This window comes from Lipotes vexillifer, unplaced genomic scaffold (assembly GCF_000442215.2).
Source record: "Lipotes vexillifer unplaced genomic scaffold, Lipotes_vexillifer_v1.1 scaffold1331, whole genome shotgun sequence".
Taxonomy (NCBI): Eukaryota; Metazoa; Chordata; class Mammalia; order Artiodactyla; family Lipotidae; genus Lipotes; species Lipotes vexillifer.
In genome coordinates this window covers 529043-547601 of record NW_006793978.1, presented here as the reverse complement: position 1 = coordinate 547601, position 18559 = coordinate 529043, and the positions used below count along the sequence as shown (strand labels likewise).

Sequence of the window (18559 nt, the reverse complement as noted above, 5' to 3'; positions counted from 1 at the left end):
CATGCCCCAGTCCGGGTGGATCCCACATGCCGCGGAGCAGCTGGGCCCGCGAGCCATGGCCGCTGAGTCTGCGCGTCCGGAGCCTGTGCTCCGCAGCGGGAGAGGCCACAACAGTGAGAGGCCCACGTACCGCAAAAAAAAAAAAAAAAAAATTACTTGGCCATAGATATATGGGTTTATTTATGAACTCTCAATTCTATTCTATTGGTCTATATGCCTATACTGAGAAAGAAAAACAAAGCTGAAGGTATCATGCCCCCAGACTTGAAAGTATACTACAAAGCTACAGTAATCAACACAGTATGGTACTGGCACAAAAACAGACACATGGGTCAATGGAACAGAGATTCCAGAAATAAACCCACACTCATATGGTCAATTAATCTATGACAAAGGAGGCAAGAATATATGATAGGGAAAAGACAGTTTCTTTAATAAATAGCGTTAGGAAAACGGGACAGCAACATGCAAAAGAATGAAACTGCACCACTTTCTCACACTGTATAGAAAAATAAACTGTATAGAAAAATAAAAAAACTTAAATATAACACCCGAAACCATAACATTCCTAGAAGAAAACACAGGTGGTAATCTCTTTGACATCAGTCTTAGCATCTTTTTTCTTTTTTTTTGGACATACCTCCTCAGGCAAGGGCAACAAAAAAGCAAAAATAAACAAATGGGACTACATCAAACTAAAAAGCTTTTTGCACAGTGAAGGAAACTATCAACAAAACAAAAAGGTAACCTACTGAATGGGAGAAGATATTTGCAAATGATGTATCTGATAAGGGACTGGTATCCAAAATGTATAAAGAACTCATATAACTCAATGTCAAAACAATTACCAACCTGATTAAAAAATAGGCAGAGGGGGATTCCCTGGTGGCGGAGTGGTTGAGAGTCCGCCTGCCCATTCAGGGGACATGGGTCCGTGCCCCGGTCTGGGAAGATCCCACATCCCACATGCCACGGAGCAGCTGGGCCCGTGAGCCATGGCCGCTGAGCCTGTGCGTCCAGAGCCTGTGCTCCGCAACGGGAGAGGCCACAACAGTGAGAGGCCCGTGTACCACAAAAAAAAAAAAAAAAAATAGGCAGAGGACCTAAATAGACATTTTCCAAAGAAGACATACAGACGGCCAAGAGGCACATGAAAGATGCTTAACATCACTAATCATCAGGGACATGCAAATCAAAACCACAATGAGATACCACCTCATACTTGTCAGAATGGCTATTCTCAAAAAGACAAGAAAAAAGTGTTGGTGAGAATGTGGAGAAAAGGGAAGCACTGTGCACTACTAGTGGGAATGTAAATTTGTGCAGCTGCTATGGAAAACAGTATGGAGATCCCTCAAAAGACTAAAAATAGAACTACCATATGATCCAGCAACTCTACTTCTGGGTATTTATCCAAAGAAAACAAAAACACTAATTCAAAAACATCCATGTACCCCTAACATTCATTGCAGCACTATATACAACAGCTAAGATATGGAAGCAACCTAAATGTTCATCAACAGATAAATGAATAAAGAAGATGTGATACACAGACACACACACACAATGGAAGATTACTCAGCTATAAAAAAGAAAGAATTCTAGTCACTGGCAGCAACATGAATGGATGAGAGGGTGTCATGCTAAATGAAATAAGTCAGACAGAGAAAAATGAGTACCATATGATTTCACTTATATGTGAAATCTACAAAACAAAACAAATGAACAAACAAAACAGAACAGAAACAGACTGATAGATATGGAGAACAAACCAGTGGTTGCCAAAGACGAGGGAGGTGGCTGTGGGGGCGGTGCTGGGCAGACAAGATCAGTGAAGGGAATTAAGAGGAACAGACTTCCAGTTATAAGACAAATACATTCACGGGGATGTAATGTGCAGATAGGGAATATAGTCAATGACACCGTAACAAATTCGTATGGTGATGGATGAAAACTAGATTATTGTGGTCATCATTTCATAATGTATAAAAATACTGAATCACTATGTTGTACACCTGAAACTAATGTAATACTGTATATTAATTATAGCTCAATTTAAAGAGAAAAAAGAAAGATGCTTAGAATCCTAAAGTCAACACCTGTGGTGACTGAAGGGTAATCTATAGCTGGGAAGAAGGAAGGGAGGGAGGGAGGAAGGATGGCAGGGAGGAGAGAGGGAGAGGGGAAAAGAAGAGAAGAGAATGGAAGGGAAGAGAAAAACAAAATTTCCCAAATTGAGTATGCTAACCACAAAAGGGAAAATGGTATTATTTCTGAGAATGTTCTGCAATGGCTATCCAAATTATTTTTTAACCAACAGTGGAATTATTTTCTTCAGCTAATAATAAATTCTTTTGCAAATAAAGCAAAAAAATTGTGGAAAAAAAGAGTACTGTCTCAATATGTTAATGTTCCTTTCTCAGTTATCACTAATAATAATTGCTCCCTACTTGTTCTATTTTAAAAGAAAGTTTTAAAATGTTGCCCTCAGGTGCAAAGATGGGTCAAGAATCCTGTTACATGACACATTAGGGAAGAAAGCAAGAGGGCCCAAAGAGGGCCAGATGGTTCTCAGCCTGGTGCACAGGAGGCTGGAGAGTGGTTAGAGCCAGGTCTAGAAGGCTGACAGACCTCCTTAAGAGGTATGGTGTGTGCTCATGAGGGTTTTTCCTCCAGACATCAGTCAGGAAATTTAATTCCTTCTCTTTAAGTGGCTGGTTAGTCATCCCTTCCAGCAGGAAAAAAATTAAAAAATAATAATTAAAAAAAAGGTTGTTAACCAAGCTCATGCATGAAGAAATGACAAAAAGCCCATAGTTAAATATGTTATCTCCCAGTTGTAGCGCTGCCAGACTAATTCTTTCATTTGTAACACTGATATTAAAAGTATTATCACTTCCTTTTGTAATCTATTGTTTCTAAGCTGACAAATACTCCCACCAACCTTATAATTTGTTAAAACACATTACTAGGTCAAACCAGAAAACAGAATAACACTACAAAGCAATGCTCAAATATTTATATGCCAAGAAAGGATGAAGTGCGGCTTCCCTGGTGGCGCAGTGGTTGAGAGTCTGCCTGCCAATGCAGGGGACACGGGTTCGTGCCCCGGTCCAGGAAGATCCCACATGCCACGGAGCGGCTGGGCCCGTGAGCCATGGCCACTGAGCCTGCGCGTCCAGAGCCTGTGCTCTGCAACGGGAGAGGCCACAACAGTGAGAGGCCTGTGTACCGCAAAAAAAAAAAAAAAAAAAAAAGAAAGGATGAAGTGTAATAATGCTTGGATATTTACAAAGTGATGTGAGGGGATGAGAGTGTTGGAAAATTGAAATCGGACCCAAGGGATGTGTGACCTGGTGGTTTTGTTTAGTTTGTTTGTTTTTTTTAACTTACATCGCTGAGCCTTTCCCGAGAGCTGCTCCTGTGGAAGCCCTTGGATTCTCCACTGGCACTTTCACTGTCACTGTCCCTGCAGCTGTTCTGCCCTGGCTTGAGCTGAAGGCAGAAGAAAAGAGAAAAAAAGAAAAGTGTCAGTGATCTCACACAACTGCTCCTTCACCCCTATTCTTTAAGCCTTGTCAAAAGTGAACAATTTAAGGTCCTGATCTTTAGCATTTTTCTCAGCTTCTGAATAGTACCAGGTAAGCTGCCATAGAAAGAAACGTGGAGAGTAGGATAAGTACAACATTTACCATGAAGTGTCAATGTAGATAAAAGACCACAGCAGCCCTTCAATAAACACTTGAAAAGTTTAACATAAATCTTGGAGGGTAATCTTTCCTGAGATTTTTCCAATCTAGGTTATACCAAATATGATTTCCCATCTTATTTCCTCTGTCCCCTTCTGGGGAAAAAAAAAGAAAGAAACAAACAAACAACAGGGACTTCCTTGATGGCACAGTGGTTAAGATTCCCCCTGCCAATGCAGGGGACACAGGTTCCATCCCTGGTCCGGGAAGATCCCACATGCTGCAGAGCAACTAAGCCCGTGCACCACAACTACTGAGCCTGCACTCTAGAGCCCACAAGCCACAACTACTGAGCCCGTGGGCCTAGAGCCCGTGCTCTGCAACAAGAGAAGTCACTACAATGAGAAGCCCGCGCAACGCAACAAAGAGTAGCCCCGGCTCACTGCAACTAGAGATATCCCACACGCAGCAATGAAGACCCACCGCAGACAAAAAAATAAATTAAAAAGAAAAAAAAGAAAGAAATGACAAAACAGAACATAAAACAAGGTTTTCTTCTCCTCAGAGAAAATGATGAGATTCTGTATATTATCCTTTATGCACTAGGGAGACAATGATCCTGTTTTTTGAGACAATATTCTAAAGATATTTTAAAATACCATATTAAGACCTACAGCTTAAGTAAATTTAACCAGCATCCCTTCAACAAATATGTATTAAGTACCACATTTGAGCCTGATAGTAAGAGCTAGAGATATGGTGCTTAACCAAATTAAAAAGTCTCTGCTCTTACACAAAGCTTACCTTTTAGCAGTTTCTACACATTTACTTAGCTCTGATTTTCACGTTCAGGATGTTGTACACATTTAGCTAGATCTGATTTTCCATTCAAAATGAACAAACACACAAAACACAAGAGCAAACCATTAGTCTATACAAGACTATGAGTCAAATTCATATGGACCATTAGTCTATAATGTCATCACCAACCACATTTGCAGAGAACCCAAGCAATGTGATGCAAGTTACAACACATGGCACCTTTACAATGTTCTCAATCTAGCAAGAGAAAGACAGTGCAAGACAAACAAATATAGCAACACAAGGAAATACATACATCCTAAATGATAACCAAAAAACGAGTCAGTGATGTTAGGAGGAAAGGTGATGTCTGAAGCCTTGGATTTTAAAAGCAGATTGAGCTCATACGGCTGAAAGGGTAGGAAAAGATACTCTTGATGAGAGAAAGAAAGAAAAGATAGGGAAAGCAACATGCTAGGAAATGATCAGGAGTCTTATCTGAAATAGAGAGCTCCTTTTCAGAGGAAATAGGAAGAAACAGGAGAGAGACGGGCATGGATCAGAGCATGGAAAGTCTCAAGCAAAACACAAGCCCCATATTTCTGGGTAGCAGGGAACTTCAGAGAGCAGAACAGGTAACAGGTAGCAAACCATTTGCCTGCAGGTTTTCAGGTGACTCTGGGACCATAGGGTAGGATGAACCAAGATGAATGGAGAATGAATCCAAATCAGCATTCCTTGTACCTTTAATGTGCCTCTTTAAAGACTGCAGTTCAGATCTAACTTTTGGTCATACCATCTAATCAGCTATTGCCAAATCCCTCCTATATAGAGGGCATTGTTTTATTTTGATTTTTGTTTTTTGCGGTACGTGGGCCTCTCACTGTTGTGGCCCCTCCCGTTGTGGAGCACAGGCTCCGGACGCGCAGACTCAGCGGCCATGGCTCACGGGCCCAGCCGCTCCGCAGCATGTGGGATCTTCCCGGACCGGGGCACGAACCCGTGTCCCCTGCATCGGCAGGCAGACTCCCAACCACTGCGCCACCAGGGAAGCCCGAGGGCATTGTTTTTTGATTTCAACCTTTCTACATATCCACTTTTACCACTCTCTTCTAAAATCCCTTTCTCCAGGAAGTCTTCTCTAATGGAACCAAGAAAAATGATGCTAATTTTACTTTGTATGCTTCTGAGCCCTTAAGTACTTAGTTTCCTCCTAAATTACTGCTAAACCTGCTAATTCTAAATTAATTCAGATGCAAGCTATATGAGCCTTTTCTTATTACTATGGAATCAAAGTTCAGAATACTGTCATTCTCTTCAAGTTTTCATCTTTATACCTGTAATAAAGGGGAATTTAATCTACAATGCGCATCACCTCCTCTCAATTTCCTGAACATGTCATGCCCATTCCTGCCCTACACTTCTTCACACTAGATTTTCTTAATCTGGAATATGCTCACTCTCACTTTCTCTGTACTTTTCAGGTCAAGACTTTTTTAAAGCTCAGATAATGTCTCTTCCACTATGGTCTTTGAAGAGCTCTTTCTCTGTATATTTGTTTTTTGACATATGCCTTCAAATTCTAGCAAGCATCTCGTTCTTCATTGATAATTATGATAACATTTTCAAGTTTTAAAAGGTGTACGTTAAATATATTTATACTGATGATAAAATCTGTATGTGGAGTTGACCCTGTAATTCATAAGCAACATCAGAACTCTTATCTCACTGGATCTCTGAGGTAAGTAGAGGCAGGTAAAGCTAACTCCAATGTATGGATGAAAAAATGTGTAGAGGAAATGTGCTCAGAATTAGGCAAGAGATCCAGGGCTAACCCCATGTCTCCACTGCCTACTGCTCTCTTCATTTTAATTCTTAGTGCTTGTTTAAATGTTTACATTTAACCTGGAAATAATGATTCAGTGGTAGACTAGTATTCTCCACAGAATATATTTTCAATACATCTGTGGTAACCAACCGCATTCACAAAGAAAGAAATCTTATTAGGTAACGTTTGAGCAAGAGATGTTTATAGGGACTTCCCTGGTGGCACAGTGGTTAAGAATCTGCCTGCCAATGCAGGGGACACAGGTTCGATCCCTGGTCAGGCAAGATCCCACATGCCGCGGTAAACTAAGCCTGTGCACCACAACTACTGAGCCTGCGAGCCACAACTACTGAAGCCCGTGTGCCCTAGAGCCCACGTTCCACAACAAGAGAAGCCGCCATAATAAGCCCCGCGCACTGCAACGAAGAGTAGCCCCCACTTGCCACAACTAGAGAAAGCCCGCGCGCAGCAACAAAGACCCAACGCAGCCAAAAAATTTTAAAAAAAATTTTTTTAATTAAAAAAAAAAGAGATGTTTATAAAAACTAAGTCCTCCAACTTTGAAGAGAAATAAACATCTAGGTGGGAATTAAGGGTATAAGAGCATCAAGACTTTTCCTAATGTTCAAGAGGCTTAACAAAATCTGGACTTTGCATTTGGGTCTTTTCCATGTTTCTTCATGGAAGGAAAATGATGACTTCAACACGGCCCAGCAAGAGACCCCTGTGGCCCTGATGTAAGTTATCTGACTTAATGTTGTTCTAGGCTAAGGGCAAAACTCCAAGAAAAACTGAGAGGAAGCAGCTTTCTAGCCTTCCCTGTGCCCTGCCAGCAAAAGCACTTCAGCAAATTCTCTTTGGAGAGCCTTACATAAAATCCACCCCCACATCACCCCTTTTCTCCTCCAAAGCCAGGCTCAAGTTTAAAGGAAACTTAGGATTTTAAGCTGTCAGACAGCTCAATATTTCAAAGAAAGAGACTGACTACAGCAAGTACTAAAGCTAAACCACAAGATATCAGGCAAAGAAGTATTCCTTCCGAATCCCATGAATACATTTAAGACTGGCATTTTCAAGCACATCCAATGGATCATTGGGGTAGCATAACTAACTCAGAAGCTGTAATCCTTCACCTGAAATTCCCAGCTATTACCTACAACCAGAGACATTACAAAGGCCAGGTGCTAGCTCAAACATTTAAAGACCTAAGAAAAATCAATCTGCTTGCATTGATTTATCCCAGCATCCATAGCATCTGTTATAAGAAAGTTTTTGCTATAAATGATGCAATGAAATTTCTTACTATCCGCCTTTAGATATTTCAGGACCTCGCTTATTTAAAAATTACTATAGGGCTTCCCTGGTGGCGCAGTGGTTGAGAGTCCGCCTGCCGATGCATGGGACACGGGTTCGTGCCCCGGTCCGGGAAGATTCCACATGCCGCGGAGCGGCTGGGTCCGTGAGCCATGGCCGCTGAGCCTGCACGTCTGGAGCCTGTGCTCCGCAACGGGAGAGGCCACAACATTAAGAGGCCCGTGTACCAAAAAAAAAAAAAAAATAATAATAATAATAAATAAATTTAAAAAATAAAAATTACTATAATTCACTCTCTAGTTCCAGACGTTTCTACCCATTAGGATATTATACAGTTTAGGAATTGGAACTAGAACAAAACAAAGTTAAAGGAAGCTAGCATCTGGCATGAGTGGCAGTAATTCTATCAGTAAGATTATCACCTTTTATAAAATATAAGAAGTCATCTTGTTTTCATTAGATTTCATTGTCAACAATATATTTTCCAAACTCTGACACTGCACTGTCATTAGAGTTAACTGTTATCAATGGCTAATTAGGAAAATAACGATCCATGGTTTTATCATGGCTGATGAACATGTAAGAAAGTCCCATCATCCTGGACTGAGGGAAGTAAGGTGGAGCAATTCTGTGCGCATCTGCTAAGATTTGTTAGCCAGGCTATGCCACTCTTTTCAGATTGAGTCTGGAGAGTCCCAACAAGATGCTAGATGTTCAGAAGGTGTCATTAACCCTTCAAACAAAACTCACAAAAGGATGAAATATGTGGAAGAGATACCTATGCCTAGAACTCTAGAGGAATGATGTGAATTATGAACTGCAATGCAGAAGAGCATCCGAAAGTAATCTCTCACCACAGTTTTGGTTCCTCAAAGCAGCATAAATCTTATCTCGGACTGCTGAGTTTTCCCGTAGGGATCTAAATGAACCCTATATGATGTTTCTTAAAGGTGCCAGTAAGCACCGAATCTTCTTTTATTCAATGAAATTTTATAATATACCTTCACTAACATCAAAGCAGTATTTAATCTCATAAAAGTGTTGTTTTATTGTTTCTATATAAAACTGTTCCCAAGTGGAGAAAGTTTCATAGATTGAGTGGCATTTGTACTGTTTTATTGCTTAGGCTTTAAAAGGTATTTCCGAGGAGAGGCGCAGAACCAAAGTAAGTAACTTAATGAAAAGGCTGGACACATCAAAACGAGCTAGTGGGAAATAACTACTATAAGCAAAATTACAAAGTTGAACACAAAAAAACGTTTTCTTAAGAAATAGACACTGTACTTTTAAATGTATAATAACAAGTTGTGACAGAAAGATAAAAATTAAATTCTGGAAACTAGGGTAGTGCAAGGAATTTCTGCAAAATTTCTCTGGGATCATAGAATCAGAAGTTATATTGTTATTATTTTTAATAGTTAGAAAAAGAATTTTAAGGATTTGGTAATCTTAAAGTTAATCACTAAATTTAGATACTAAAAACATCTGTTTTCTAAGTTACTACTGAATGTAAAAGAATTAAAACATAATCAATAGAGAAATGGAGAAAAAATAAGGGAACTAGCAAGAAAGCAAGCATATGGCTAAGTATATTGGTTATAATAACAATAATATACATGGATTAAGCTCCCATTTTTTACAAAAGGCAAGGATATCTAGTTTGTATTGGGTAAAACAAACAAAAATGTATTTGTTAGTTATAAAGCACTCCTAAATTTTAAAAGGGAAAAAATACAAAATATTCTAAATAAATGGCTAAAGTCATATGTCAAAGGTAATCATTTTATAGTGATACAAGGTATAATCTTTACCTTTTACACTTCTGTTCTTTATACTAAAGTATTAAGATATAAACCTTGATATCCCAATATAGTAACTAAAAAATATCTTAAGTAATAAAGGAAATCAACAGGAGTTGGGAAACTTTAGCATGCTACCTAACAGACAGTAAGAAAACAAAACAATAGAAAGGGACCTGGGGTTAAAGAACTCAGTTTGACTCAGGCAATACATAGTAAATTTGGTAACTTATATAGACCACATCTTCTAGAGCATCCATGGGACATTACTACAGACTGAAGGTGTAGTATTACCACAGACTGAAGGTGTAGTAGGCTACAAGAATATCAGACTTTCAAAATTTAGAAACTACATGAACAGCCTTCTTGATGGTAAAAATTAATGACATTTTACACTGAATATCCATATCACCTAGAGACTTTAAAAAAAAACTTTCAAGATATTTTTAAAAATTCTCTGCACAATTAGAATTGAGTCAGAGAGAAAATAACAAACATACCATCTAAAAATTAAGAAAATGGGGCTTCCCTGGTGGCGCAGTGGTTGAGAATCTGCCTGCCAATGCAGACGACACAGGTTCGAGCCCTGGTCTGGGAAGATCCCACATGCCATGGAGCAACTGGGCCCGTGAGCCACAATTACTGAGCCTGCGCGTCTGGAGCCTGTGCTCCGCAACAACAGAGGCCGCGATAGTGAGAGACCTGAGCACCGCAATGAAGAGTGACCCCCACTTGCCACAACTAGAGAAAGCCCATGCACAGAAATGAAGACCCAGCACAGCCATAAATAAATAAATAAATAAATACATTGTGTATTATTTAAAAAAAAAAAAAAAAAATTAAGAAAATGAAAGTTATAAATATGTTAGTAAAACATTTTACAAGATCTGTAAATTCTGTGCTAGAGATTAACTCATGTATTTTCTATTAAATTGGAAGTAACAGAAATAAATAGCCTAATTATAGAGAACAAAAAGTAGCACAATAAAAAAGCAACTATGGGGAAGATTAGAGGGAGGAGATTCTAAAAATGAAAACTACATAATGAATTGGAAATTAAAATATTGTACAATTAACAAATTAGAGTAAAATTGGGAGCAAAACCCACAAATATAAGAGACATACTTCTTATATATCTAGAATAAAAAGATATAAAAAACAAAACCAAAAAAATATATGTGATATAATTACATAGTAATAATGTGATAATACAATATATAATGTGAAAATAATATAATAATATGATTATCATTGCAAAAATGTGATAATGAACGCATTCTAATTATAATAATAAACATTATTCTATGGTGGTACTGATGAAAATTATACTAAACTAACTTTAATTTTTTAAAAATTTTAACACAATTTGATCTAGAGCATGAAAAAAAAATATGTAAAGCTAATTTGTGCCCAAATCTGATAATAACAAAACAAAAAGAGAATTATGGGATGATCTTCTTAATTTAAAATGCTGCAAAATTCTGATGAAATGCAACAAATTCAACTTAACAATAAATTTAAAAATAGTCCACCAGGGACTTCCCTGGTGGCGCAGTGGTTAAGACTCCACCTGCCAATGCGGGGGACACGGGTTCGAGCCCTGGTCCAGGAAGATCCCACATGCCATGTAGCAACTAAGCCTGTGTGCCACAACTACTGAGGCTGCGCTCTAGAGCCTGCAAGCCACACAACTACTGAGCCCGTGTGCCACAACTACTGAAGCCCGTGCGCCTAGAGCCCGTGCTCCGCAACAAGACAAGCCACTGCAATGAGAAGCCTGCGCACCACGATGAAGACTAGCCCCCACTCATCGCAACTAGAGACAACCCGCGTAGCAATGAAGACCCAACACAGCCCAACATAAATTAATTAATTATTTTTTTTAAAAAAGCATCTAATTGACGTATACAAAACACTGCACCCAACAATGGCAGGAGACACATTGAAAAAATAATAATCCACCAAATTCTAACAGAATTTTGCACAAGAATGTAAGAATCTGCCAATTTGTAAGTGGGCACAAGGGAAATTTTTGAGGTGACGGCAAAGTTATAAAATTGGAATATAGTGATGGTTGTACAACTCTATAAATATATTAAAAAAACAAACTGTAGACTGATAATGAATAAATTTTATTATCTATAACAAATATTTTAATAAAGCAGTTTATTTTAAAAAGTAAGAGGTCCCATCAGTTTAATCTTTTACTCCAGAAAGAGGTCCCTAGTTGAACACCTACCTGATTAAATCAGGCTAATGAAGCAACAGAACATAACTCCCTTTCTTAAAGTCAACTGTCCATATAAAAATTTAATCATGGGAGTAAACAGGGGGCAAGTATCTTGAGTGCCATCTTGGAATCCTGCCTGCACAACAGGTTTACAAACACAAGAAAAGGAGAAATTGCTTCTTAATCCATGTATCATAAAATCACTCCAATGGGCTTCCCTGGTGGCGCAGTGGTTGAGAGTCTGCCTGCCGATGCAGGGGACACGGGTTCGTGCCCCGGTCCAGGAGGATCCCACGTGCCGCGGAGCGGCTGGGCCCGTGAGCCATGGCCACTGAGCCTGCTCTCCGCAACAGGAGAGGCCAGAGCAGTGAGAAGCCCGCATACCGCAAAAAAAAAAAAAAGTCAGGATAACATACCTGACTTTTCATTTCCTACCAAAAAAGAAGTCTAAACTACAAAGGGGAAAAGAATGCACAAGAATGAGATTAAAGAGAAAAGCGTGTTTGTTTGCCATTCCTTGGGTATGACTGTGGACTGAAAGATAAATCTGTTTTCATATAGGTTCAGAAATCCACACATAATAAATGTTTGCAATGCAAAAATAATTTGATGAAGGGATGTTTGACTGCTTTGGTATAGTTTCTAGCCTTCTGATAATGAGATTTTGATTATTAAAAAGAGATTCTGAGACAATATCATTTGGTAAGCAAGGATACACAAATACACAAAGCTTACTTTTTATATTTTTCTATAACAAAAGATGTTTTTGAACAGTGTTTTAAAGAGCCTTGCATTCTTTAAAATAACCATTACCCTCAAGCATAAAATGTTTTCTGACTTTTGTTTTTCCCTTCTACTATGAAAATATCCAACTGAAGTCTGAGGAGGCAAATATGTAAGATGAGTCTGTCATATCTTGTCATCCTAGAAAGACATTGTCAAAGGGACTTGAGAGCCAAATTTAAGGGGCTCCCACTAACCAAAGATGGGGCAATTTGAGTATTAACAGCATAATAACACAATGAACTGAGACACATCAACATGTTTAAATACGGAAGCATACAATTATGTTAAAAGAAAACCAACCAACAAATACCTTATCGATTACCTTTGGAGGACCTCCTGAGAAGGATAAAATTAAGCAAAGAACCAAGCATCATTGGCTACTATCATCATAAAAAGAGAGAAAACAAGATAATACATCCCTCCTAATAGAGAACACACCACCACCAACAACCCCCAAAATATAACCTGAATCTGGGTCACCACAGATTATACTACAAGCTTACAGGAAATATAAGGGATAAGAGCACATGTTACACCACACACCAGGGGATACAATCAGCAAAATCCAGAGATCACCTGATAACCTCAATGAATAAACTGCAAGGTATATATAGAATAAGAGTAGGAATGAGATAACAAGACATATAAGACATCTCAACCAACTGCCAGGTATAGATCTTATTTTAAACCTAATTTGACCAAAGTAATTTAAAAAGTGATGAGACAAACTCAGAAATATGTACATTGACTAGGTATTGCTGATATTAAGGAATTATTGTTTGTATATTTCTTTTGAAGTATATAGAACTTAAAAAAATTTTTTTCTGTGAATCCAAAACTTCTAATTTATCCCTCTCCCTGTCCCCTTCCCCTTTGGTAACCACAAGATTATTTTCTATGTCTGTGAGTCTATTTTTGTTTTGTAAATAAGTTCATTTATATCTTTTTTTTTAGATTCCACATATAAGTGATATCATATGATATTTGTCTTTGTCTGACTGACTTACTTCACTTAGTATGATAATCTCTAGGTCCATCCATGTTGCTGCAAATAGTATTATTCCATTTCTTTTTTATGGCTGAGTAATATTCCATTGTGTATATATAACACGTCTTCTTTAGCCATTCATCTGTCAACGGACACTAAGGTTGCTTCCATGTCTTGGCTGTTGTAAATAGTGCCGCTATGAACACTAGGGTGCATGTTACCTTTTCGAATTAGAGTTTTCATCTTTTCCAGATATATGTCCAGGAGTGGGATTGCTGGATCATATGGTAGTTCTGTTTTTAGTTTTTAAGGAGCCTCCATACTGTTCTCCATAGTGGCTGTACCAATTTACATTCCCACCAACACTGTAGGAAGAGTTCCCTTTTCTCCACACCCTATCCAGCATTTACTATTTGTAGACTTTTCTTTTTAATAAATTTATTTGTTTATTTATTTATTTAATTTATTTTTGGCTGCATTGGGCCTTCATTGCTGTGTGCAGGCTTTCTGTAGTTGCAGCAAACGGGGTGCACTGGGCCTTCATTGTGGTGCACAGACTTCTCACTGTGGTGGCTCCTCCTGTTGCAGAGCACGGGCTCTAGGGTGCACAGGCTTCAGTAGTTGTGGTGCACAGGCTTAGCTGCTCCACAGCATGTGAGATCTTCCCGCATCAGGGCTCAAACCTGTGTCTCCTGCATTGGCAGGCAGATTCTTAACCACTGTGCCACCAGGGAAGCCCCTATTTGTAGACTTTTTGATGACGGCCATTCTGACTGGTGTGAGGTGATAGATACCTCATGGTAGTTTTGATTTGCATGTCTCTAATAATTAGTAATGTTGAGTAGCTTTTCATCTGTCTGTTGGCCATCTGTATGTCTTCTCTGGAGAAATGTCTATTTAGATCTTCTGCTCAGTTTTTGATTATTGTTTTTCTTTGTTTGCTTGTTTTTTTGACATTGATGTCCATGTGTATCTTAATGTCTTAGTTGGCTCAGGCTGCCATAACAAAATACCATAGACTGGTGGCTTAAACAACAGAAAATTTCTCATAGTTCTGGAGGCTAGAAATGTAAGTTCAAGGTTCCAGCACGGTCAATTTCTGGTGCGAGCTCTCTTCCTGGCTTGTAGACAGCCACCGTCTCTCTGTGTCCTCATACCGAGGGGAGAAAGAGAGTTATCTTTCTAATGACTATTCTTATAAAGAAGATTAATCCTATCAGGACCCTACTCTTATGACCTCATTTAATGTTAATTATTTCCTTACTCCAAATACATTGGGGGTTAGGGCTTAAACATATGAATTTGAATTGGGTTGGGGGGGCAGGGAGGCATAATTCGGTTCATAACACTTAGCAACGTGCATACCATTAAACATCACCAATTACTGACTACTTCAGACTAGGCTACATTACTTTAAGGAGGACAGAAATGAACTTGTTTGGGAAACACTACAGTCAACTCTTTTGAGAAGCCACAAACATTTTTCAAAGGTGGGATGGGTCCCACATACATATGGTCTAGAATATTTGAGATCCCTATTTTAGACTAAATTGTGTCCACCCAAAATTCATATATTGAAACCCTAACTTCCATTATTTCAGAATGTGACTGTATCTGGAGACAGGGACTTTAAAAATGTAATTAATTTGAAATGAGGCCGTTAGCGTGGGCTCTAATCCAATCTGACTGATGTCCTTATAAGGAGATTGAGACATAGGGAGAGACATCAGATATACACACGCACAGAGAAAAGGCCATGTGAGGACACAGTGAGAAGACAGGCATCTGAAAGGGAAGAAGAGAGGCCCTAGAAGAAAGAAAACCTGCCAATACCTTCATCTTGGACATCTAGTCTCCAGAAATGTGAGAAAATTAATTTCTGTTGTTTAGGCCACCCACTCTGCGGCATTTTGTTATGGTAGCCCCAGAAAACTAATGTAAGTCTTTTTCTTAGAGTACAAACATCCCGGTTATTATTTTTCCCACCTTAGAAGAAAAGACAATGAATCAAGACAAAACAAAGAAAGCCAGCTACCTTTCCAAGATCCCTTAACAAAAACTCCTTGGAAACATTTTATTCAGTGTCTCTAATTCTTCTCCCATTCTCTGTTTAACCCATTCCAGTGAGGCATTTGTCCCCATAGGCCATGAAATTGCTCCTGTTCAGCTCAACAAAAAGGCTATCAGAAACATTTGCAGATCTCAGGGGTAAGAGACCCAAAAACTGTATGTCTAAGTAGTTAAAAGTCATAAACAGAGCTAATACAGTGCTAAATAAAATATGTCTTATCCTCTGACCTTTCTTACATGAATGTTCATAATGACTCTGAAGGACAGGTCGTACTTTAGAATTCTGTACTCATTGAAGTTTCTTGACAGAATGTCAAGCGCAGAAGAACCAGCCCCTGGCTTAGTATCTTTGTTTTCCCGTCTATAGTTCTGCCCCACATCTCAAGAAGCCTCGCCTCCACATGGGATAATATCCCAGCCCAACCTCCAGGCTCCATCCACACTGCTCACTTTACCCAATTCCCACTAGCAGTGCCCCCAGTTCAAGCCTGGGCATATGCATGGCTCTGGTGCAGTCCTCTCTCAGGCAGATAGACCTAGGAAATAAACTGTGAAAGCCACATTGAGGGTATTTGGGCTATGAATTCGGGAGTTCCAGATACCTAGTAAGCATGGTGTAGAAGGGGAGTGGTGGGCTCCAAGAGGAGTGTGGGGTGGTGGCCCTTTGAACTCTTCTATTCTGGAAAGGGGCAGGGCTTAAGGAGGGCCAGAGCAGGGCAGAGGGAAAAAGTCTGTCCTGGCTGGATTTAAAGGCAGTACCAGTCATCAATTACCTACCAATGCTAAACCTAGTGGTCACTGTCAGTCCCCATCTTATTGACCTATCTAACAGTTGCATCTGACAAAACTGATCATCCTCAAAGGACTTTGCTTCACTCCTGCTTTGCCTCCTACTTCTCTGGCCACTCATAACACTTCTTAACATTAGTTCCCCAGGGCTCAGTCCTTGGACCTCTTCTTTTTTCTCTCAATACTCACTTGATGATCTCATCCAGTGTCATGTTTTCAAATACTACCTATGTGCTGATGATGCTTAATTTGCCTCAATGTCTTCCCAAAATTCTAATCTCCTCAATCCAGCTGCATCTTCCAATTTCACTTAGATGTGAACAGGCATCTCAAACTTAAAATTACTAAAGTAATTTTCTCAAACTTAAAATTACTAAAGTAATTTTCTCATCTCAAACTTAGATGTGAACAGGCATCTCAAACTTAAAATTACTAAAGTAATTTTCTCAACGTTTCCCTATTGTTGTTAACAGCAACTTCACCTTTCCAATTGCCTAGGCCAAAATCTTTCCCTCTACGGTTACCACATTGCTCAAAGCTACCATCTTCAGTTACCTGGATTAAAACAATACCTTCCTATCTGATCTCCTGCTTGTGCCTTTGCTGTCTATTTCCATGTATCTCTCCCAGGAGCAAGAGTGCTCCTATAAAAAAGTAAGAGTAATGACAAAAGTCATTACAATGGCCTACAAAGTAGCCCCCACTCTGTCTGGTTCCCCCATTGTTTCTCTTGACCTCTTTTTCTACTACTCTCTGCCTTGCTCACTCTGCAACAGTTTTACTGGCCTCATCACTGTTCCTCAAATAAGCCAGGCTGGCTCCCACCTCAGGGCCTTTGCACTTGCTGTACTCTCTATTCGAAATGTTTAGCCCCCAAAGGCACATGGCTCACAACTGCCCTTCCTCAGATCTTTATTTAAACATCACTTTCTCAGTGAGGACTTCCCAGATCATCCTATTTACGGTTGTAACCCTGCCTCTACTTAACACCGGCTAATGTTTTCCTATTTTATTTGTCTTCTGTCTCCTCCAAACTCATTTCCCACCCCAACCACACTGCAAGTAGTTTATAAGGTACATGAGGGACTTCCCTGGTGGTGCAGTGGTTAAGAATCTGCCTGCCAATGAAGGGGACACGGGTTCGAGCCCTGGTCCGGGAAGATAGCACATACCGCAGAGCAACTAAGCCCGTGTGCCACAACTACTGAAGCCCGCACGCCTAAAGCCCGTACTGGGCAACAGAGAGAAGCCATGACAATGAGAAGCCGGCACACCACAATGAAGAGTAGCCCCCACTCGCTGCAACTACGAAAGTCCACGCGCAGCAACGAAGACCCAATACAGTCAAAAAGAAAAAAGGTACATGAGTACCAGGATTCTTACCTGTTTTGTTCACTATTACATCTGCAGAATCTAAAACAGTGCCTAGAATTTATTAGATGTTCTATAAATATTTATTTAAACAATCAATATGCATAACCTTTTAAGGCCTGCAACATGTAAGTCAGTCTTTAAAATCTCCCACGAAATGGCCTTTGGAGCTGTTAACAAAGAGTGTGACTGGGTCATAAAAATCTAGTCCAGGATTTGCCAATAAGGAGAGCCTCAAAAGCTGAGTGGTAATATGAAAAGTGGCATGTGTACTAGTTACCTTATGGCCTCTGAAATCATATAAGCCTTTAGATTCCTTATTCTTCAAAAAGTACTATTGCTGATTTTGTTCTTGGAACAGTGATCATATGTAATTTAAGATATTTCAGATAGTCAGGTGTAAGATTATAAAATGAAAACTAGCATATAATTGCAGTTAGTTTAATAAATCTTCATCCTGGCATCTGAAAATTTTAAAAGTACTTGTTCAGCAAAAGGTCAAAAACCACTACCAAGAGAAGTTAATAGGTCTCTTAGTTTTATATATGCTTATTGATGAGATTGCCACTTTTAAATAATTTGGTAATGTGAAGCATTTAAAAATCCTATTTATTTTACCTTCTAACAAATGCTTTTAAAATAAAAAAATCATTTTCTTATTCTTTTAAAGCCAATACAGCAAAAACCTTCTTAACATCCCATACAAAGACAGAAATGTTTAAACCTCTGTACTACCAAACGCTGATATAATAATAACAACCACCACCATATTTGTAAAAGAAACCCAATTGTTTATAGAAGTAAATATATTCTCCTGAGTAAATTTTTAAATGAGAAGGTACTTGCTAGGTACCTAAAAGTGGTATAAGCTTTGTCATAATAAAAAGTAATCAT

The 18559-nt window shown here is 39.1% G+C and overlaps 1 protein-coding gene across 1 annotated transcript in view; it reads right to left on the bottom strand.

Moving 5' to 3' along the window:
- Positions 1–18559, bottom strand: part of LOC103086590 (autism susceptibility gene 2 protein) — a 1147884-nt gene that overhangs the window by 630830 nt on the left and 498495 nt on the right. Inside the window, 1 exon segment of the mRNA XM_082931398.1 lies at positions 3394–3495. Within this exon segment, the coding sequence (XP_082787524.1) occupies positions 3394–3495 (102 nt within the window).